This window comes from Durio zibethinus, chromosome 8 (assembly GCF_047325235.1).
Source record: "Durio zibethinus cultivar Kanyao isolate XHJ-2024 chromosome 8, ASM4732523v1, whole genome shotgun sequence".
NCBI lineage: Eukaryota > Viridiplantae > Streptophyta > Magnoliopsida > Malvales > Malvaceae > Durio > Durio zibethinus.
Genome location: NC_143169.1, coordinates 25,736,483 through 25,757,140, shown reverse-complemented (window position 1 = coordinate 25,757,140; position 20,658 = coordinate 25,736,483). Strand labels below are relative to the sequence as shown.

Sequence of the window (20,658 nt, the reverse complement as noted above, 5' to 3'; positions counted from 1 at the left end):
TAATAGAAATAGCAATGGACCCCTTAAGAGTTTAATTTTGTGCTTTAGCTGACAAGCATAGTTGCGGGGTGCATGCCGAAAACTTTGCTCTGTACACACAGCAAATTGTCAATTGATCAATTTAAGTTGAAAAGTGCAATGTCGTGACTGGCTTACTGGTTTTCCAGGAAGTTTAAATGCTTTCTGTTTTTCAAGGGAGTGTTTGTTATCAATAATAAATGTTTTCTTTTTTTCAAGGCAGTGTCTGGTATTAATAATAAGAAATGTTATAATAAATAGTAAATAATTTTGTTAACTTGACTATTTTTAAGAAATTTTTAAGATTAATTAATATTATATTTATAATAATATTTTTATTTAATGAATAATTGATAGTTAATATATTAATTTTCAATATATTGAAACAAAATATTATTTAACATAATAATTTTAAAATGTTTTTTTAGAACTTTTGTAAGCAAAATTCAATAATAAAAAATTATTTAAATAATTTTTAAGGGAGAATTTACAAATATAGAAATAAAAATATTTATTTTAAGTCTCGCACGACGTGTCTAATGTTAGGCTAAAAAACTCCAATCCAATCAAGCCAACAAAAGCAAAATCAAATGATTAAACAATCATATAAGAGACAACAATTTAATGTAGTTCGACCAAATCAACTTATGTCCATAGATGAAAAAAATATCCACTAATTATAGAGAGTTACAAACATATATCAAATCAATCAATCACTCAATAATTAATATTCATAGATACTTTCAATCTCTTCTAGTCTTATGAAGTATTATTAACTCAAACAAACGCATACCTATGTGCACCCATGCATCATATCTATATAGACCCTCTCAATATCTTTTAGTCCATTTACAAATATATAAACATACACACTCATAAGACGTAAATCTTTAGTAGTTTTATAAGGTGTCTATCTCATAAAATCCTACAACTCTCTTATATCTTTTTCTCATACCTAATCCTGTAGAGAGTTCACTTATTTATAAACATACATATTTGCCTATTAAAAATTTTTTTACTTTTAAAAATTTTCTTTTGTAAGTCAAACTTACCTATTAAAAATTCATTTTCTTTTAGAATTCTTCGTCAGTAAATCTTCTTGTCCATCAAATAATATCTAATCAATTTTCAAACAAATCTGTTATGGGATTTGAGTTACTATTTCCAACAATTTTCACCTTAACTCAAATTTCATCAAATCATATATTTTCATATTAGACATGCTTGACTGTACCTGTAATAAAAATCTCACAATCATCTTTTTTTGTGTACCTTCATGTTTCACGCAAATTAATTTTTAAAATACGAACTCTAATTTTTTTCTTGAATCCAGCTCTTCTGGACTTACCTTTTCCAATGGCTTGAACCTTTGAGTTTGATACGACTTGTTAGGGATTACCGTAGCTCTGATATAATTTATTAGAAATTATTACAACTTCGATACCATTTGTTAGGTTAAAAAGCCCCAATCCAAGTAAGCCAGCGAAAGCAAAATCAAATGATCAAATAATCACACAAGAAACAATAATTTAACATGATTCGATCCAATTGACCTAAGTCCATGAATAAGAAAAAGATGAAAGAGAGTTGTAAAGTTTTATTGTGATAGACAACTTATAAGACTATTAGAGATTTACATCTTATGAATGTATATGTTGTATGTTTGTGAGTGGATTAGAGGAGATTGAGATAGTCTATATAGATATGATACATGAGTACATATGGGTATGTGTTTCTTTGTGTTAAAAAGGTATATATAGCTATATGTTTGTTTAGATTGAGAATACTTTAGAGAATTAGAAGAGATTGAGAAGGTCTATAGGTGTAATTGTGAGTGATTATTTTAATATTTTAATGTAATTTTTTATAACTAATGATTTTTTTTATTTGTAGACATAAACTAATTGGATCGAATTATATTAAATTAATATTTTTTATATGATTGATTGATTATATAATTTAACTTTCACTTATTTAATTAGATAAAAAAATTTTGCTTAACAAATAATATCAAAACTAAATGATCCTTAATAAATAATATCAAAACTATAATCATCCCTAACATCTAAGTGACTGTACTTGGTGGCTAATTCTCCATCTGCTTGGATATTACATCCTTCTCGGAGGAGTAATCACATCACCTCAAGAGATATCAATGATATTATGTCACTCTATCACATTGATTGGAAAGCAAAAGCACTCTTATTATATAAGTAATTAAAATTATATCAATATTGTTATATAATAATAAATTAATACGTAATATGTGCATAAAGCTGATTTACAGTAACATTAATTACACATATCGAATGAAAGGGTATGTCTTTTATAAAAAATAAAATAAAATTATTTTATGGTGTGTAGACTATATTAACCTCTTCCCTTTGATCAAATTTCAAATTATACTCATGTCACAAATAAATTTTTTATTAATTTATTGAGAATCTTTATTCAATTATTCAATTGTAATAAATTAAGCTTTAACAAAGTGGTGAATCTTAAAAATTAGTGAACTTAACAAAAATAATTAGTTTAGCAAAGTAAAAACTTGTTAACAACATAAAATAAATAATTAATCAGAAATTTTCATGGTTACCAAAACAATTAATAATTATTATTTTATTAAAATACTAAAAAAAAAAATTCAGATGCAAACTGCACGTTAACGAGAAAACAGAGCGTAACGTTTTTGCCAAACGAGGCAACAGATCGTGGTGTGGAGATAATTTTGGCGGTGGACGGAAACTTTAGAAGTCAACAAGTCAATTTGTCGAGGAGGGCCTCTCAGTCTCGGTTAATAACCCATTCCGGATAGATTATGGTCTTAAGATTTCTGAATTATTGAAAAGCATTGGAAGAAGATGATGCACTATTATGTTGTTCTTTCTGTTTCAGGCGCATTTTACCTGCTCCTCTTTCTTTCTTCTTCGCTCCTTGTTATCCCACAAAACGTGTCCGAAATGCAGCAGGCTTATCTCTATACAAGATGTTCAGAAATATTTAATTCTAGTATTCGGTTCGCGAACAACCTTAACCACCTTCTCATCCGGCGGTTTAATGACCAAGGAAGTATTTATAGTTTCTTTAACGATACGGCAAGGGAAAATCCAGAGAAGGTTTATGGCCTTTTCCTCTGTCGAGGTGATGTTTAACCCAATTTCTGCCAATACTGCATTGCCTTAGCAACCGCTAAGATCTTAGAGGATTGCGCTGGTGACAAAGAAGCGATTATATATTATGATGCATGCCTTGTGCGCTATTCCTATAGATCTTTCTTCTCTACCATGCAGCTAACACCTGCTTTTGCTATGTATAATGATGCAAATATAACGGACCTTGATAAATTTGAAAAGAATTTGGCCGAGACTTTCGACAATCTGACTAGGATGCTTTCAAATGTTTCTAACCACATGTATGCAACTACAGAAGTTAATGTTTCAATTTCCATGAAGCTGTATGGCCTTGTTCAATGCACCCCTGATTTGTCAGTTGCAGACTGTCAATCTTGTCTACGTAGCTCAATCCTATCTTTAGAGACTGGAAGACAAGGTGGGAGATTTTTACGACCAAGCTGTAGCATCAGGTATGAGATATATCCATTTTATGGAAAACCTCGAGACGAATCAACAAACACTACGATAATCAAGAATCCTGGAGTTGAATCAGAAGCATCCCTTCCTTCAGTAAACAAAACAAGTGGCTCAAACGGTTAGTATCATCAGATGCTAGAGAATTAAGCTTGCCTAATTTTTAGTTACTGAAATTTTCACCCATCAAAAAAGAAAGTTGGAAAAATACCTGCTACAGAAACTAATTGCAAATTAATTAATATCTGCCAAACAGAAGCAGCTAGAAGAATACAAAAATTAGAAATTTATTCCACTAAAAATCAACTGAAAGATAACTTTGTTTTGGAGTAACAGATTTAGAAGGTGGCAAACAAGGCGAACCAAATTGGATTCCTATTGTTGCAAGTTTATCCGCAATTTTTGGGGTCACCCTGTTCTGTTGTGGAGGTATTTTCCGTTGGAGAAGGAGAAATTTTCATGGTATGCATTGGATCACACTTCCACCTCATTTTTTCTTGACTCTGTTGTTTTGCCAATTATTGTTTTCTCTTGAAGAGAATATAGATCATAACAGCCAAGAAGTTCAGTTACTTGGATTAGGAGAAAGAGTTGGCGACGGCTACTCAATTGAAAATTTTCAAGGTGAGAGTGGCGTGAGATCTAAGGATTTCCCTTCGATTCAGCTAGATATTTTACAAACAGCAACAAAACAACTTTGTGATGAAAATAAACTTGGAGAAGGTGGATTTGGCCCTGTGTACAAGGTAACTATGGTGATGGAGTATTATACTTTTAGTATACGATGCGCTTCTTCAACTTCACAGTTCACATAATTAGTTCTTTTATGATGCTTGTTAATTCCTTCTTTTAAGGCAAATTGGCAGATGGAAAAGAAGTTGCAGTTAAAAGGCTCTCTAGAACTTCTGGGCAAGGGTTACTTGAGTTCAAGAATGAAGTCATGTTAATTGCCAGACTACAACATAGAAATCTGGTGAGACTCCAGGGCTGCTGCTTGGAGCAGAACGAAAAACTGCTTGTCTATGAATACATGCCCAATAAAAGCCTTGATGTGTTCCTCTTGGGTTTGATCCTCAAACAAAAAATTCTTGTTTCTGCTTTATTCATTCTGTTTTTTAACAGGAATCTTCATGAAATATGGTAAAAAATCAACTAACTACTACATTCTTTTGGGGGGTTCTTTTCCAGATTCAAGCATTGGTGTGCAACTGGTTTGGCAGAAGCGTCTTAGCATTATTAATGGCATTGCCCCAGGCATCCTGTATTTACATGAGGATTCTCGTCTTAGAATTATTCATAGGGATCTTAAAGCTAGCAATGTTTTGCTAGATCACGAGATGAACCCAAAGATATCAGATTTTGGAATGGCTAGAATTTTTGGTGCATATCAAAATGAAGCAAATACAAACAGAGTGGTTGGAACATAGTAAGTCCACTATCCCATGCCTTCTAGGCTCACAGTTCTGTTTTTTTTTTTACCAATCTAGGTTCTTCATTTGTTTTCTTTTGATCTTTAATATTGCATCTGTGTCAAATAAAATTTTATTGAAAAGAAAGAATCAGCATTGAACTCGTAAAATGGAAAAGCAATACATCAGATCATAGTCTTTGCGGAGGTTCATTCTGAAGAGGAACATGGCTGTTCCTTACAATCTAAAAGTTTGTAGTCATCCTTCAATTTTATGACAGCACAATGTTCAAACTTAACGATTCTTTGTTCTGAGATTTCCGTAATCTAACCTGATTTTAACTATTCCTATAAACTGAAATAGTGGATACATGGCACCAGGGTATGCTATGGAAGGATTTTTTCAGTCAAATCCGATGTTTTCAGTTTCGGAGTCCTCTTACTGGAGATAATAAGCGGCAAAAGGAACAATGGCTTTCATCTTTCCGAGCGTGGTGAAAGCCTCCTAACCTTTGTACGTTTTAATCCTATCTTTGTCTTCAAAAAATAGATGGCTATATTGCTGTATCATTCTAATACTAATTAACATTACAGGCATGGAAACTATGGTCTAAAGGTCAAGGAATGGAGCTAATAGACCCGCTCCTTGTTCAGTCGTCTGTGCCAACTCAGGTTCTTAAATGCATCCGTATCGGGCTGTTGTGCGTGGAAGAAGACCCAGCGGACAGACCTACCATGTCAACTGTGATTGTCATGTTGGCAAGCGAGACCACAACACTTCCTCTACCAGCAGAACCTGCATTTTCTGTTGGACGTGTTGTTGCAGAACCAATTCAATCCACTTCAAATGATAGTCTGTTCTGTTAATGAGGTTACAATTTCAAATATCTCGCCTCGGTGATTGATTAGTGGTTGCATCGTCCTTTATTTCACTATTCTTAGGATTCTAGCTTCTGAACACTTATTAAGCCGTTTTTGACTGAATGACAACCATAAGATGTGCTTAATTTTTTCGACAGAAGAATTGGAGCTATCTTCATATATCAATATACAAAAGAGAAAAAAATATATTGACTATAGATGTATTTGATTTTATTTTTCAAAAGTATATCCATTTTTATTTAAAGAATTAATTCAATCATTTACTACTAAATTAAACTATACTTCTTAGAACAAAAGATTAAAGAACTTTGAAAAATAAATCATAAAAATTACTGTATACTACTATTCCAAAAAAAAAAAAACTCCTTTAATAAATGGGATGCTACGGACAAATTCGACACAGGAACAAAGAAATCTAAATGTAAATATGTAATGAGAAAAGTCTGTTTCAATACGGAGCACTAACTTCCGATTAGAGTGTGGGCCTGCGACTTTAAGGCACCATTAAAGTGAAAGCTGCACTTGATGTTTATCTCCAACTCCTATTCCATCCGTCACAGACGTGTAAATGTCTTTACAGCATTCAACCAGCCAACACGACCATTACATTGGCTTCACCTGCTTTTGACGGTTGGTGTCTAGAGGTACCAAGTCTTTAGGTGCCGGTAGAAAACCCCATATTGAGAAGATCACCACTGTTATGGTCCTAGGAAAAAAAGAAAGAGAAAAAATGCTTGTCTACAAGTCCTTCATAACTCTGTTGTTCCTCTCCTTGCTTAGCTTTACCATTGGAGCACAACAAACTTACCTCGCCCATAGCTGTTCGAACGCAACCACTTTTCCCACAAACGGTACTTACCAAGCCGATCTCAATCACCTGCTTTCCTCTCTATCCTCCAACGCCACCCGCGGCAATCGATTCTATAGCACAACCTCTGGCAGAAACTCTGACGTGGTCTATGGGCTGTTTCTCTGCAGGGGTGATGTTTCGAATAGTGGCTGCGAAGAATGTGTCTCTACTGCCATCAACGACGTCACTCAACTTTGTGCTGTTGAAAAAATTGCTGTGATTTGGTATGATGATTGCCTCTTGCGTTACTCAAATCAATCTATCTTTTCCATCGCGACCATTGTACCTGCAATCTATATGTTGAACACGGGAAATGTCTCGGACCAAGAGCGTTTTAACCAGATACTGGCTGATACGATGAATAATGCAGCAACCCTGGCTGTAAATGCTACGTTAGGTTTAAAAAACTTCGCGACCAGAGACGCGAATATTTCAGGGTTTCAAACACTGTACAGCCTTGTGCAGTGTACTCCTGACCTATCAAGCACGGATTGTAATACATGTCTGCGAGGAGCTATAGCGGCTCTGCCTAATTGTTGCAGTGGAAAGCAAGGGGGAAGAGTGCTGACTCCTAGCTGCAACATTAGATATGAACTTTACCCGTTCTATAATCAAACCGCAGTTTCAGTTCCGGCACCTCCGTCTGTGATAACTCGTCCTCCAGCAGCTCCAGGTTCAGTCATACCATCCGTTCTATTGCCTTTTTATTTATTTTTGTTAGTTGAGTTAAATAATTATAATTAGGACGACTATATGCCTTATAGTTTTCTTCCAAAAAATTACCGACGCTAAAATTTGCCTTTCCTTGATGGAATTGAGGAATTGACATTGGGAAAGTTCTGGTTCCCGGAAGATTGCCGCAAAGACATCTCGAATTAAAAGTCACAAATGAATTTGAATTTGATTTTATTTGATAGTTGTAGCCTTCCACATATCCTCTCCACCTTCTAAGCATGCTTTATGGTATTAGAAATTATCGTGACACATCTTTAATTCTTTATTGCATCTGCAGGAAAAAGCCAAAATTCGTGGCAAATAATTATTGCCATTGTTGCTCCAATTTCTGCCTCTGTTTTGCTTTTTTTCGTGGGTTGTTGTCTATTAAAAAGGAGAGCAAGGAAGTACAAAGCTATAGAAGGAGAAAATGGTAAAACACAACTTATTTTGAGCCAAAACAATCTCATTTCTCCGGTTTCACCCTGTTCTTTGATTATGTTTTACAGAATATGACATTTGCTAGTTTGATTTTACAGCAGGAAATGATATAACCACAATAGAGTCACTGCAGTATGATTTTAGCACGATACAAGTTGCCACAAACAACTTCTCAGATAGGAACAAGCTAGGAGAAGGTGGTTTTGGTGAAGTTTACAAGGTATTATTAGTATTTAATGACATGTAGGCATTTTATACATGCTTACAGTGTCCAAACTCAAACTCTCAGAAAGCTTTTCTAATCAAGGGTATCTTACATTCTCAGGGTACCCTTCCTAGCGGACAAGAGATAGCTGTTAAGAGGTTATCAAGAAGTTCAGGGCAAGGGGTGGAGGAATTTAAAAATGAGGCTGTATTGGTTGCCAAGCTTCAACACAGAAATCTAGTGAGACTACTCGGATTTTGCTTGGAAGGAGAAGAAAAGATACTCTTGTATGAATTTGTGCCCAATAAAAGTCTTGACTATTTTCTTTTTGGTACGTGTAATATACTGTTGCAAGAATTTTGTTGGGACTTTTAATTGATTTTAAACACTGCCTAGAGAGATACATGGGTATATCTTAATCTTAGATTTGCTGTGTGAACAAAACTACTTATTCATTCATTTATTTATTTATTTTTATAGATCCTGCAAAACAAGGACAATTGGATTGGTCAAGACGTTACAAGATCATAGGAGGGATTGCTCGAGGAATGCTTTATCTGCATGAGGATTCTCGGCTTAGAATCATACACCGGGATCTCAAGGCCAGCAATATATTATTAGATGGTGAAATGAATCCAAAAATTTCAGATTTTGGCATGGCAAGGATTTTTGGTGTTGATCAAACTCAAGGAACCACCAGAAGAGTTGTTGGTACCTAGTAAGTTTTGAACATGTTTAGCATTTGTTTGCATAAGTTTCATACGCAATTTAACCATGAGTTGTTGCATCCTAATTGTTGAACAACTTAAAGAAATAAAAGCTCATTTTGGTTATACCCTGCTTTTAATCGAATTTAGGAATCCTTGTGACATATTAACACCTCCAGCTAAATCATTTATAACAAGCTATCCTGATTGTTGTTAGCATAAATAAATTATTAGATCAAACTAAAAATTTTTGTTCTTGTCATTATACTAACATTGCTAATGGTTCTGCAGTGGCTACATGTCTCCCGAATATGCAATGCAAGGGCAGTTTTCTGTGAAATCAGATGCATATAGTTTTGGCGTTTTAGTTCTCGAAATTATTAGTGGCCAAAGGAACAGTAATTTCTATCAAACAGATGGTGCTGAGGACCTCCTTAGCTACGTGAGTATAATTCAGCCTATACGAAATACGAAATTAAAATTTAAGGTGAGGTGACTTTTTAAATCTTACTTGATGAACCACTGCAGGCTTGGAAACATTGGAAGGATGGGACGCCATTGGAATTGTTGGATCCTATTCTGAGGGATACTTACTCTAGAAATGAAGTCATTAGATGCATCCAAATTGGGTTATTATGTGTTCAGGAAGATCCAGTTGACAGGCCTACGATGACTACCATTGTTCTCATGCTTAACAGTTACTCTGTCACACTACCATTACCTAAGCAACCGGCATTTTTCCTTCACAGCAGAACAGAGGGAAGTATGCCAAACAAGGAGATGGAATCTGATCAATCCACTAGTCGATCAATGCCATGGTCTATCAATGAGGCATCGATTACTGAATTAGACCCTCGGTAAAGTGAGTTAATAGATGCTTCCTCAGTATAGAAAGCAATCTGCCAATGTTGAATAAGTCCTTTTTCTGCCATTGCTGTGAATATTTGGTACGATTAAGTAGTGGTACTTGTGTACTTGATCCAGTCACTTTATGTATGAACTGGACATACAAGAGTTATTTACCCCCAAAATCTTGATATTCTGTAGTATTCTACATGTTTTATTAAATCAACTAAGCTGCTCATCATTTGTCTCTTGCAGTTTTATATGCTAATGAAGAAGCTATATTTAACCCGTAAATGTGCTTATTGTAGAATTATCTTGGCTTGAACAATTTATTTGGGGGAGCATAATTTTCCCCAAGAGAAAACAAAAGTAAATGTTTTCAAACGAATCAGCATTAGCACTACTATATAAATGAACTTATAACAGTTAAGTTGAAGAAACAGTAGCTAGCAGCCTGATGATAGTTACATTTCTATAAGAATTTTATACAACAATTAATTGATATCTTTACTGTTATTTTTGAAATCATGAATGTAGCAAACTCCATAGTTTTCTGTGTCCAGAGATCCTATTTCCTTTCCAATGCACTACCTCCTGGGAATTGAGGTGACACGTAAGAGATACTACGGCGAAGCTGAGTACCCACTTCATAAGACTACATTTCTCTTTCTCAATTAACACCACTATCCTTTAAAAAAAAAAAAAAAAAAGAAGAAAGACTCGGCACAATGCAGTATGGATTTTACAAGGAAAACTTTTCCTATAGTAAGCCACATTTTCTAATAGAAAAAGGGTAACTAAATGATTTCAGGACTGATTCATCTTTCCGAAATAACTTTTTTCAGGAATTAAAAATTGCCCGTTAGATGTCATTCATCCACTTCAGTCGCCATTAGCGAATTTTCTATCACCTTATTTTCCACTGTCATCTCAATTTATTCAAGAATAATCTCCCGAGAGACTAAAAAATAATATTATGTCTTTTGATTGGGACTGAGAAGGGTGATTAGACCACAGCAAAGTTCTTGCATCTTTACCAATCGCCATCATTGCCTGATTTATCTGAGAGTCAGCAGTTCCCACTTCCCCATTTCAGACGCAATTATATTAGCTTTTGTATTTTTTTTTTTTTTTCTAAAAAAGAAGAAAAAAACAACTTTATCTAAGAAAATTCAACCAAATTAATATGATTATAGCTGAACCTATAGATACCGTCTCCACGTAACAGTTAACAACGGTTTGGTTTTTTTTTATTTTTAGAGGAATAACTTTGTTTCACTCATTTAATTTTAAATCAATGAAATTGAATGAAACTCAATCAGGGCATTCCTTTACCCATAACATATCCTTATCAACAAAAGAGTGGACATTAGAGCACATAGTTAAAGTCACTTAATCAGAATTATTGCCTAAAAACGTGTGAAATTCTCAATAATTACCCGTAATCCTCACTTCCCTGACAGAGATGTCCAAGCGATGGCAGAATTTTACCCTGGTTCCTGGAGAGCAAAATTAGACAGGGAACACAAGAGACCGTCCTGCATGTTTCTACATGAAAAATTTGAAACCAAGGAAACTTGGATTTCCAATTAAATACCGTACTTTTTGACTTGGAAAAGTCAGAGTTTAACCATCAAACCAAGGGATTTTCCCATGTTGTCATGGACTTGTCGCATTAATTACCATTCTGTTTTTGGCCAGATGCCGTGTTCATTACCTCTTGAAATGGTAACGTTTCAAACTTTAGTTTTTTGTCAAGATTCAACAAGGACTGGGAGTTACAGACACCGCGTTGCTGTGGCTCGCTTAGAATTTTAATCCGTTACGTATGCATCAAGCATGGATTTTTCATCTTAAGGAAATTTTTTACAGCTTTGTGTTTGAAATGTTTTCACTATCATTAGCTATCAATTTCTAAATCGTGAAGGTTTTAAGCATGTTAACACGATGTTGATTTTGTAAACAATCAACTCCATGATAGAAGGAGCATTCATCATTATAATATAAACTTTGAAAATCATAGGTCCAACAAGCTTTGGAGACGCAGAAGCAGAACACTACTGTACTCCGCAGGCAAGGCAATGGAATTTTCATGGCAGTTTTTCTTCTCTTCAACTATTACATTCCTTCTTACTCTTACCATTGCCCAACAACAGCCTCTATATTATTTCTGTTTAGAGAGTAGTGGTAACTTCACCAGAAACAGCACTTACGAGACAAACCTCAATCGCCTCCTTTCCTCTTCCTCCTTTAACACAGCAAATGATTACGGGTTCTACAATTTTTCATCCGGCCAAGGCTCGAACAGAGTTAACGCAATTGCACTTTGCAGAGGAGATGTGAATTCAGGTGATTGCATCAGCTGCATCAATAACGCAACCGCTGCGCTCAGAAATCTCTGCCCCAACCAGAAAGAGGCAATCATCTGGTATAATAAATGCATGTTCCGCTACGCAAATCGCTCCATCTTTGGTGTTATGGAGATCAACCCTTCGTTCTACATGTGGAATGTAAATAACGTCACGAATGTGGATGCTTTTAATCAGGCCCTGGGTTCCGTGTTGGATACCCTAAGAAATAACGCTTCATCGGGGACTTCCCTTCGCAAGTTTGCAACAGGAAGTGCAGAAGTTTCAGCTTTCCAAACGGTATATGCACTTGTTCAATGCACTCCTGATTTGACCGAGGTTGACTGCAGCTCTTGCTTGTCTCGGGCTATTGGATTTATTCCGGTATGCTGTGACAGAAAACAAGAAGGCAGGATAATTGGGCCTAGCTGTAATTTAAGGTTTAAGGTTGAACGTTTCTATGATCTTACCAATGCTGATATACCAATACCATCATCACCGCCACCAACACCAGCATCCCCACTATCTCCCCCGCTCTCAAACGATACCACAAGTACAACAGGTACGCTTTCTGCTTTGTTTTGTCAATTCAACAGTTGTTTCTTTCCCAAATGAGAACGTCTACCTCAGAATATCAAGAATTTCTCCGTCTTGTATCAATGGGATGTGTGCCTGTAAAAATTTTATTTTCCTAGACAACAGAGAAAAGGGTTTCTCTAATTTAACTAATTAAGTTAAGAGTAGTTCCAAAGTTAACTATTTCAGCACTCTTATAGAAAACGCATTTTTTTGAAATTTTGCAGGAAAAAAGAGTAATTCATCTCGAACTACTATTATCATAACCGTCTCGGCCGTCGCTTTTGCGGTACTTCTCATTTCCTGCTGCGTCTGCATCTTTTTAGGGGCGAGGAAGTCAAAGGTGAATGCTGAAAGTAAGTAAAAGAATCGGTTTATTGATTTTCTTCTTTGTTTTTTGTGTGTGTCAGTGTGTTCTTGTTCTTTTTCCTTTTGGAATGTTGTTAATGAATTTAGCTCGTGACTAAATCTAATGTTTACTTGTTTATGTTTTTGTTCTTTTGTTACACCTCTGAAGAGCGTGAAGCAGCTGAAGCCGTGGATGGAATCACAAGTGCAGAGTCCTTGCAATATGATTTCAACACCATTAGAGCTGCAACAAATCACTTTTCTGACGCAAATAAGCTTGGACAAGGTGGATTTGGGGCAGTTTATAAGGTAAGACGATAATGATCATCCGTAAGAAATAAAATGGGTATGCAAGTTCAATAGGCATATACATATATAATTCATTCTGATATCTTCTCAGGGCACACTTGCCAATGGAGAATTAATAGCAGTGAAAAGACTGTCTACAGAATCCGGACAAGGAGATCTTGAATTCAAAAACGAAGTTCAGTTATTGGCCAAGCTTCAGCACAGGAATTTGGTTAGGCTTCAAGGTTTCTGCCTAGGAGGAAATGAAAGGCTTCTCATCTATGAGTTTGTGCCTAACACAAGTCTGGATAAATCATTATTTGGTATGATATATCGGTGTATTATAGAATGTATACTACAAAGCAAAAGACCAACATCCATGTTTTATTTTATTAATTAGGATTCGTACATTTATGGTGATGCAGATCCGGTTAACCGTACATATTTGAATTGGGAAAGACGATACAAAGTCATAAGAGGCATCTCTCGAGGACTTTTTTATCTTCATCAAGATTCTCTACTTAAAATTATTCATTGTGATCTCAAAGCAAGCAATATATTATTAGACGCAGAGATGAATCCTAAAATTACAGATTTTGGCATGACAAGATTGGTTGCAGTTGATCAAACTCAAGGGGTTGCTAATAGAATCGTGGGAACATGGTAAGTGTTAGAAATCTTCTGAGTCAATAATTACACTTTTAATTGCATATACTATTATTATTTTTGTTAAACTGCCTTCCCATCATGTGAATAAAAGAAAAATCTTGGCTGATGCATGACCGATGATCATCCTCACTTGAACAATTCAAAAGATTGGTAAGTCATGTGTCCCTTTTTTTCCACAAGGAAAACTAATTTTTCTTTTATTAACTTGTAGCGGATACATGGCGCCTGAATATGCAACGCATGGACAATTTTCTGTTAAGTCCGATGTTTTTAGTTTTGGTGTGCTACTTATGGAGATTTTAAGTGGTCAAAAAAATAGTGCTTTCCATAATGGGAGTAATGTAGAAGATCTTCTAAACTTTGTAAGTATTCCTTTGTCCTCAAGCATGAGATTGTAACTCATATGATACTTGTCCAAAGCATTAAAAGAATTTACTGTTTAATAATTTGCATGAATTAAACGCTGCAGGCTTGGAGAAATTGGAAGAATGGGACAGTAATGGATCTTGTAGATCCCAGTTTTAGAGATGGTTCAAGAACTGAGCTGATGAGATGCATCCACATCGGGCTGCTTTGTGTTCAAGAAAATGTAGCTGCGAGACCAAACATGGCTTCGGTTGTTCTGATGCTTACTAGCCACTCTGTCACTCTGCCACTACCCTCACAACCTGCATTTTTTTGCACAGCAACACTCAATCAGGGATGCTGTGGTCGCAGCACTTAAATTCAGGGGCAACACAATCCAGTCAATCCAGAAATGAAATTGTGGTAGTCTCAAAAAATGAGGTTTCAATTACCGAGCTGCATCCAAGATACCAAGCTGGTCAAGTTTGTAAGCATTTTTGTGTCAACATTCAGTACCATTATCATTCATGATTGTTAGAAATTCAGTGATTGTCAGTTTGAGCGGATTACCCTTAGACAATCCTTTTCATGTGATCAATTTGTTATAGATGAACAAATACAAACAAAAAAAGAATAAAAAAATTGAAATCTCCCTTTTTTTTTTCTTTTTTGACGGACAATGTGATTGACTTTTGGCTCGACACATGAGTGCCACACGGAAATAAAAGTAAAACTTTTTGTTTGTTTTAATATATAAAAATCTCTTGAATTGTAATTAAAAAGTTATTTACATTTTTATTTTTTTATTTCAAGTAATACCTTTAATATTAATTTGTATTTAAATATCGTTAATTTTTATCAATTAAAATGAAATTTCATATAATAATAAAACAGATAGATATTTATTATATTGCATAATTAATATATGTGAAAAGTAAATAAAATAATTATTTTTTTATATTTTTAAAAGATTTAATTGATTATAATTTAAAAATTAATTGATTTAATTTTATTATGTTTTAAGGTTTTGTTCAATTAAAAATTTAATTGAATCAAAATAAAAAAATAAAAAATTTAATTGATCATAATAAAATATTAAAATTTTTAATAATTATTAAATTTTTATTAAAAAAACTTTAATCCTTGTTCTTTTTTTTTTTTTTTTCATTCATAGATAGGGAAATAAACTAGAAGCTTCACAGCTTATCCTCTTCCACCACTCCCGTCTCAATCAACTTCTTTATTATTATTATTATTATTATTTTTTGGTTTTAATTCTGAATCTTCTTTTGATCTTAAACGGTGTGTGAACTGCGTAGCCCTTCAAGCAATTTCTTATGCAAGAAATTTATGAATCACCCAAAGTCAGATTCTTAAATTGGTATGTCATGGCGTCGGATTAGTTCCTTGTGATAATTACGAAAAGATATTAAAATTTAAATTTTAAAATTATAAAATATATTAAAATAATTATAATAAATTAATTAAATGAAATTTTAAATTCACAATTAACTAGTGATGGGCACTATAAAGTAAAATATATATATATAGGATATTCGAAAAGGACGAAACCGCTTTTTGGGCGCACAGAAAGCCAGGCGGCTTGTCCTTAACAACTGCCATCTTTATCAATCGTCTCAAATATATATTTTTTATTTTTCCTACTCCCTTCAACCGTACGTAATTATAAATCAATTAATTATAATCGCACCTAAATCCTTATGTACAAAAACATCAGAAAAAAGAGGATGAGAAAAAAAAAAGAAGATTCAATTACCAATTTAAAAAATAATAATTTTATTAATAAATGTATATAATAAAATTAAAAATAAAAAATAAATATTTTTATATATACAAAAAATAAATTGTGAAAGAGTATTTTTTTGTCCTACTCTTATTTTTAAAAAATTTAAATATTATCTCAATTTAATTTCAATTTAAAAAATAACTCATATGAAATTAAAATGGATTAAAATTAAATAAATACGAATTATTTTGATATTTTTATTAATTGATATATTTTATTTTAAAAATTTATTTAATTAAAAATTAAATAATATAAAACGTAAAACGTTAATTAAGAGTGCCATGTATATAATTTCATCGGTCTCAATTTTTTTCATAAAATTAATTTAACTTAAAAAATTATCGAGAAATGTCATATGGCATCTGAGTTAAACTTCGTAAAAAACAAAATTTATCAAATGATGAATTTAAAAAAAGAAAAAAATCGTAAAAAAAAATTGATAAAGTGGATCTCATCTAAAAACGTGTGAACTTCTCAATAATTATTCCGTAATCCTCACTTCTCTGACATCGATGTCCAAGTCAGCGGCAGAATTTTATCCTGGCTCCTGGAGAACATAATTAGGCAGAGAACAGAAGACACCTTCCTGCTTGTTTCCATATGAAAATTTTGACACATGGCTTTGAATTAATTACCATACTTTTGACTTGTCAAAGTCAGAGTTCAACCACCTAACCAAGGAATTTTCCCATGTTGCCTTGAACTTCTTTTAGCCTCGCAATAATTGGACAGATGCTTTTGGAAATGGTCACATCTCAAACTTTAGTTTTTTGTCAAGATTCAACGAGGACTGGGAGATGCAGACACCGCGTTGCTGTGGCTTTCTGGAATTTTATTCAGTTAAGTCTGCATCAAGCATGGTTTTTAATCATTTTTAAGAAAGTTTTTACAGCTTTGAGCTTGGAACGTTATCGCTGTCGGTATTTATCAAATTTCTAAATCGTGAAGGTTTTAAGCATGTTAACACGATTTTGATTTTGCAAACAATCAACTTCAATCATTGCTCAAAATTTCTTTTTTTTTTTTCAAATCAAATTTAACAAGAATATTTATGAGATTGTTCCATTAACCGGACAACCAACGTTTACACTCTTTTAATACATTAACTCTCGACACCTATTTCAGTTTACCTAAGTTTTAACAAATTTTGTCTCACATGTATGCATCCAAGACATAATTATTAGGACTTCTAATGTTCGTGGACAAGTTGATAACTGGTATATTATTAAAAATAATTACTCAAATTTTATAAGAAATTTAATTAAAAATATTTAGATATTGTTGAATAGACAAAAAAAATTTACAAAAAAAGAATTAAAAATTTTTTTTTGATAGACAAATTTGTTTATTTATAAATAGTATAATATTTAAGTACGAAAAAAATATGTAAAAAAATTATAGGATTATAAGATAGATACTCAAACTAAAATCTCTAGATATGAGAAAAATATATAAAAAAATTTTAGAGTTATAAGATAGATACCTCATAAAATTAGAAGAGGTTGAGAGAGTCCTTATAAATGTGTATGTTTGTTAGTGGATTAAGATCGAATGAAAGGATTTACATAAGTATGATAATTATTATATTTGTTTAGGTGAATTAGAGGAGATTTAGATGATTCACATAGATATAAGAACACATGGATATGTGTTTGTTTTTGTTAAAAATATTTCATAAAATTAGAAGAGAATTAGAGTGTTCATAGGTATTGATTTTAAGTGAGTGTTGATTGTTTTGATGATTTTGTAATTCTCTACAATTAGTAGAACTCTTTTTTTCATTTGTGAATATAGTTTGATTGAGCTAAAATATATTAAATTAGATTATGTTTACTCTAGCTTAATTATTTAATTAGATTGGGCTTTTTCGTCTAACAATTAGAATTAGAATTGTCATGATTTTAAAAATTAACATCAAAGTCATATTCAAAGCAAATGTTGATGGGATCCTATCAATTAGCATCAAAGCAAAAAATCTAGATATGAGAAGAAGCAAGCCTAAATGAGCTCGATTCAAATAAGAGTTCGAGTTCATGTGCTGAGAGATTAATTTACAGGAAGCGATGAAAACACAAGAGAAGATAATTACAAGATTTTCATTACATGTGAGGTCAAGTATATCTAATATGAAGAATGATGGTTTGATAAATTTTAAGTAAATATGAAAAATGTTAAAAATAATAACTCAAATCTTATAAGAGATTTATATGAGATTGACTACATATTACTTAATGGATAAGAAAATTTATAAGAGAAAAATTATAAGAGAAAATGAATTCTTTATATGCAAATTTATACTTATAAATAGTAAAGTCTTTATAGGATTAAATATATAAAAAATATGTATAAAAGTTGTAAGGTCTCATAATATAAATATTAGAAGAAATTGAAAAGGTCTTTATGAGTTTATATGTTTATGAGTGGATTATAGAAGAATGAAAATGTTCATATAAGTATGATGATTATTATATTTGTTTAAGTGAACTAAATAATATTGAGATATTTTGTATAAATATATGTGCATATAAATATATGTTTGTTTAGATTAAAAATGTTTTATAAAATTAAATGTGGACCAATTAGTAAACTAATTGATTGAATTATATTAAATTTTTATGTTTTGTGTAATCGATTGATTATTTTATTATAATTTTATTGACTTAATTATTTAATTGATTAAGACTATTTTATCTAATTACAAGAATCAAAACTATTAACATATAGCTGCTCAATGAAATCAGAACACAAGATATAGGAAAACACGTGGCCTGCTGATCATTGGACGTTCTGTTCTGACCATTCTAAGGTATCCAATGCATCGTCTAGTTTGAAGTGGTGAAAGGACTAAAAGCACCTTCCTGAAACTGCAATTGTTGATTAACTTTACCGCCCCTTTTTTTGTCTGCCTAAAGTTGTACGTAGATTCAGTGATTTTCCCTTATTTTTTCTTTGCCTTGAATTTTTCATTTGTTCAGTGGGATCTTGACATTTAACTTTAAGGTGGTCGATTAATATTATGTTTTAATTTATTTTTTATAAAAATATTTATCATATTTCTATAGCAAAAAATATATTTTATTATATTTATTAATATAAATATGTATAAAAATTATATTAAAAAATGAGTTTATAAAATTATAAAAAAATTACTATAACATACTTTTAAAAATAACATAACTTTTTAAATTAATAGTAAAATTATTAATTGCACAATCTTTTAATGAAATATGAAATCTCTCTTGATTTTTTTTACAGTTTAAATCTAAAATAAAAAGTGCACAAATCAGTATTTTTATTAGCATAAATCGATCATTAAAAAAATATACAACCAAAAAAATAAATAAATACACTTTTAAAAAATGAAGTTGAAAATTTTGAAATTGAAAATCAATGGTGTTTGTTTTTTCTTATCTTTTTAAAGTGATTCAAATATGATTTTTGTGTGGGAAAAATATTACAAGATAACATACATAGAAATTTAGAGTAATTAAAAGTGAAAAAAAAAAGTCAATAATCGTGTTATCTATTGATAGAGTATTAAATTTTTAATTGTAGTAAATAAAATTTAATTCTTTACAAAAAAAAAATAAATTTAATACTTGATTAGAAACTTAATATTGTCAGGAAAGCTAAAAAATTAAAATAACATTATTGTGATTTAAAATAAATAACAAAATTTTTTATTTTAAAGATTTCTAAATAATGATTAGTGGATATAATAAAAAGATAAATAGTAATGTAATTTTAACCCCTTAATTAAATTTCAAGATTACGAAATCATAAAAAAATATTAATATTCTCAATTTGGGGATCAATTTAAATTTATTTAACAAAATATAAATTATATAATAGAAGGTTTCAAAATTTTGGGGGGGAAGACCCCTTCAAGCACACATTATGAACTGGCCCTGCATTTGCTTCTAGTTGTTTGTAAATGATCAACGGCGTGCTGGAATTGAGTGCTACCTCAATATGTCAAACATACACGACCTTTAAATTATTTTTCCACATGATATATGTCAATTCATTGCATTTCTAGTTTTCTACGTAGTTTATCTGAATAAGAAAATCTGTCGTAGCATTTATGATTTCCACTCGAAAGTTCTTCCGCGAAGTTGCTCTGTAGCAACTGCCGGTTTGGATTTCTTAACTCATAATATTTAAGCTTTATCTGTAGGTTAAGCTGCAGTTGACTTGAGCCTATATCATAAGAGAGAGAGAGAGAGAGAGAGAGAGAGAGAGAGAGAGAGAGAGAGAGAGAGAGAGAGAGAGAGAGAGAGAGAGAGATTGTCATTTTTTATTTTTATTCATAAAAAATCATTTCAAATAAAAAAGATTAAAGGTGAGAAAATAAAAGAGGACTGAGTCAAATATTATAAATAGACAATATTCATTTACTTTTAGAATTTTTCTTTTTAGTTTTTACTTAAAATATTTATAATGATAAAATAATGTAAGTTTCATTTTTCAATCCTATCATATAATAAATTGATGTAAAAAAAATTATTTTAATTTCCATCCACGTTTTAATTTTTCCTACCGTATTTTTTTTTCATCTTTGGATTTTTTGGTCTCTCAAAATTTCATCTTTTGAATTTTCTATATGCTCTCCAAGCGAA

At 32.1% G+C, this 20,658-nt stretch overlaps 2 protein-coding genes and 2 pseudogenes across 5 annotated transcripts; all 4 read left to right on the top strand.

Annotated features, from left to right (window-relative positions):
- Positions 1 to 2,763: 2,763 nt before the first annotated feature.
- Positions 2,764 to 3,852, top strand: LOC111278248 (cysteine-rich repeat secretory protein 38-like). The gene has a single exon (XM_022864836.1). It carries the CDS (start codon positions 3,303 to 3,305, stop codon positions 3,729 to 3,731), a length of 429 nt encoding a protein of 142 aa, XP_022720571.1. The 5' UTR covers positions 2,764 to 3,302; the 3' UTR covers positions 3,732 to 3,852.
- Positions 3,853 to 4,460: 608 nt separating this feature from the next.
- Positions 4,461 to 6,453, top strand: LOC111278501 (cysteine-rich receptor-like protein kinase 10; annotated as a pseudogene). Its single transcript, XR_016344171.1, has 4 exons — positions 4,461 to 4,669; positions 4,794 to 5,031; positions 5,378 to 5,527; positions 5,608 to 6,453. The product of XR_016344171.1 is annotated as a cysteine-rich receptor-like protein kinase 10 (transcript).
- A 139-nt stretch (positions 6,454 to 6,592) lies between these two features.
- LOC111278497 (cysteine-rich receptor-like protein kinase 10) lies at positions 6,593 to 9,952 on the top strand. 2 transcript variants are annotated; one of them, XM_089764996.1, is made up of 7 exons: positions 6,593 to 7,418; positions 7,758 to 7,892; positions 8,002 to 8,120; positions 8,226 to 8,436; positions 8,586 to 8,823; positions 9,104 to 9,254; positions 9,341 to 9,952. In XM_089764996.1, the coding sequence occupies exons 1-7, from the start codon at positions 6,596 to 6,598 to the stop codon at positions 9,671 to 9,673; spliced, it is 2,010 nt and encodes a 669-aa protein (XP_089621122.1). In that variant the 5' UTR covers positions 6,593 to 6,595; the 3' UTR covers positions 9,674 to 9,952. The 2 variants fall into 2 exon arrangements, with proteins under 2 accessions (XP_089621122.1, XP_089621121.1); XM_089764995.1 differs by having other exon boundaries at positions 7,999 to 8,120.
- A 1,591-nt stretch (positions 9,953 to 11,543) lies between these two features.
- LOC111278239 (cysteine-rich receptor-like protein kinase 26) lies at positions 11,544 to 14,982 on the top strand (annotated as a pseudogene). Its single transcript, XR_016344170.1, has 7 exons — positions 11,544 to 12,568; positions 12,810 to 12,938; positions 13,100 to 13,239; positions 13,331 to 13,541; positions 13,644 to 13,881; positions 14,099 to 14,249; positions 14,357 to 14,982. The product of XR_016344170.1 is annotated as a cysteine-rich receptor-like protein kinase 26 (transcript).
- The last annotated feature ends 5,676 nt before the right edge of the window (positions 14,983 to 20,658 follow it).

Bases quoted from the DNA above. Each gene is read 5' to 3' on its own strand.
- LOC111278248 (XM_022864836.1), top strand. From the start codon at position 3,303: ATGCAGCTAACACCTGCTTTTGCTATGTATAATGATGCAAATATAACG.
- LOC111278497 (XM_089764995.1), top strand. From the start codon at position 6,596: ATGGTCCTAGGAAAAAAAGAAAGAGAAAAAATGCTTGTCTACAAGTCC. The intron at 7,419-7,757 runs GTTCAGTCATAC...TTGCATCTGCAG, and splicing joins TCGTCCTCCAGCAGCTCCAG to GAAAAAGCCAAAATTCGTGG. The intron at 8,437-8,585 runs GTACGTGTAATA...TTATTTTTATAG, and splicing joins TCTTGACTATTTTCTTTTTG to ATCCTGCAAAACAAGGACAA.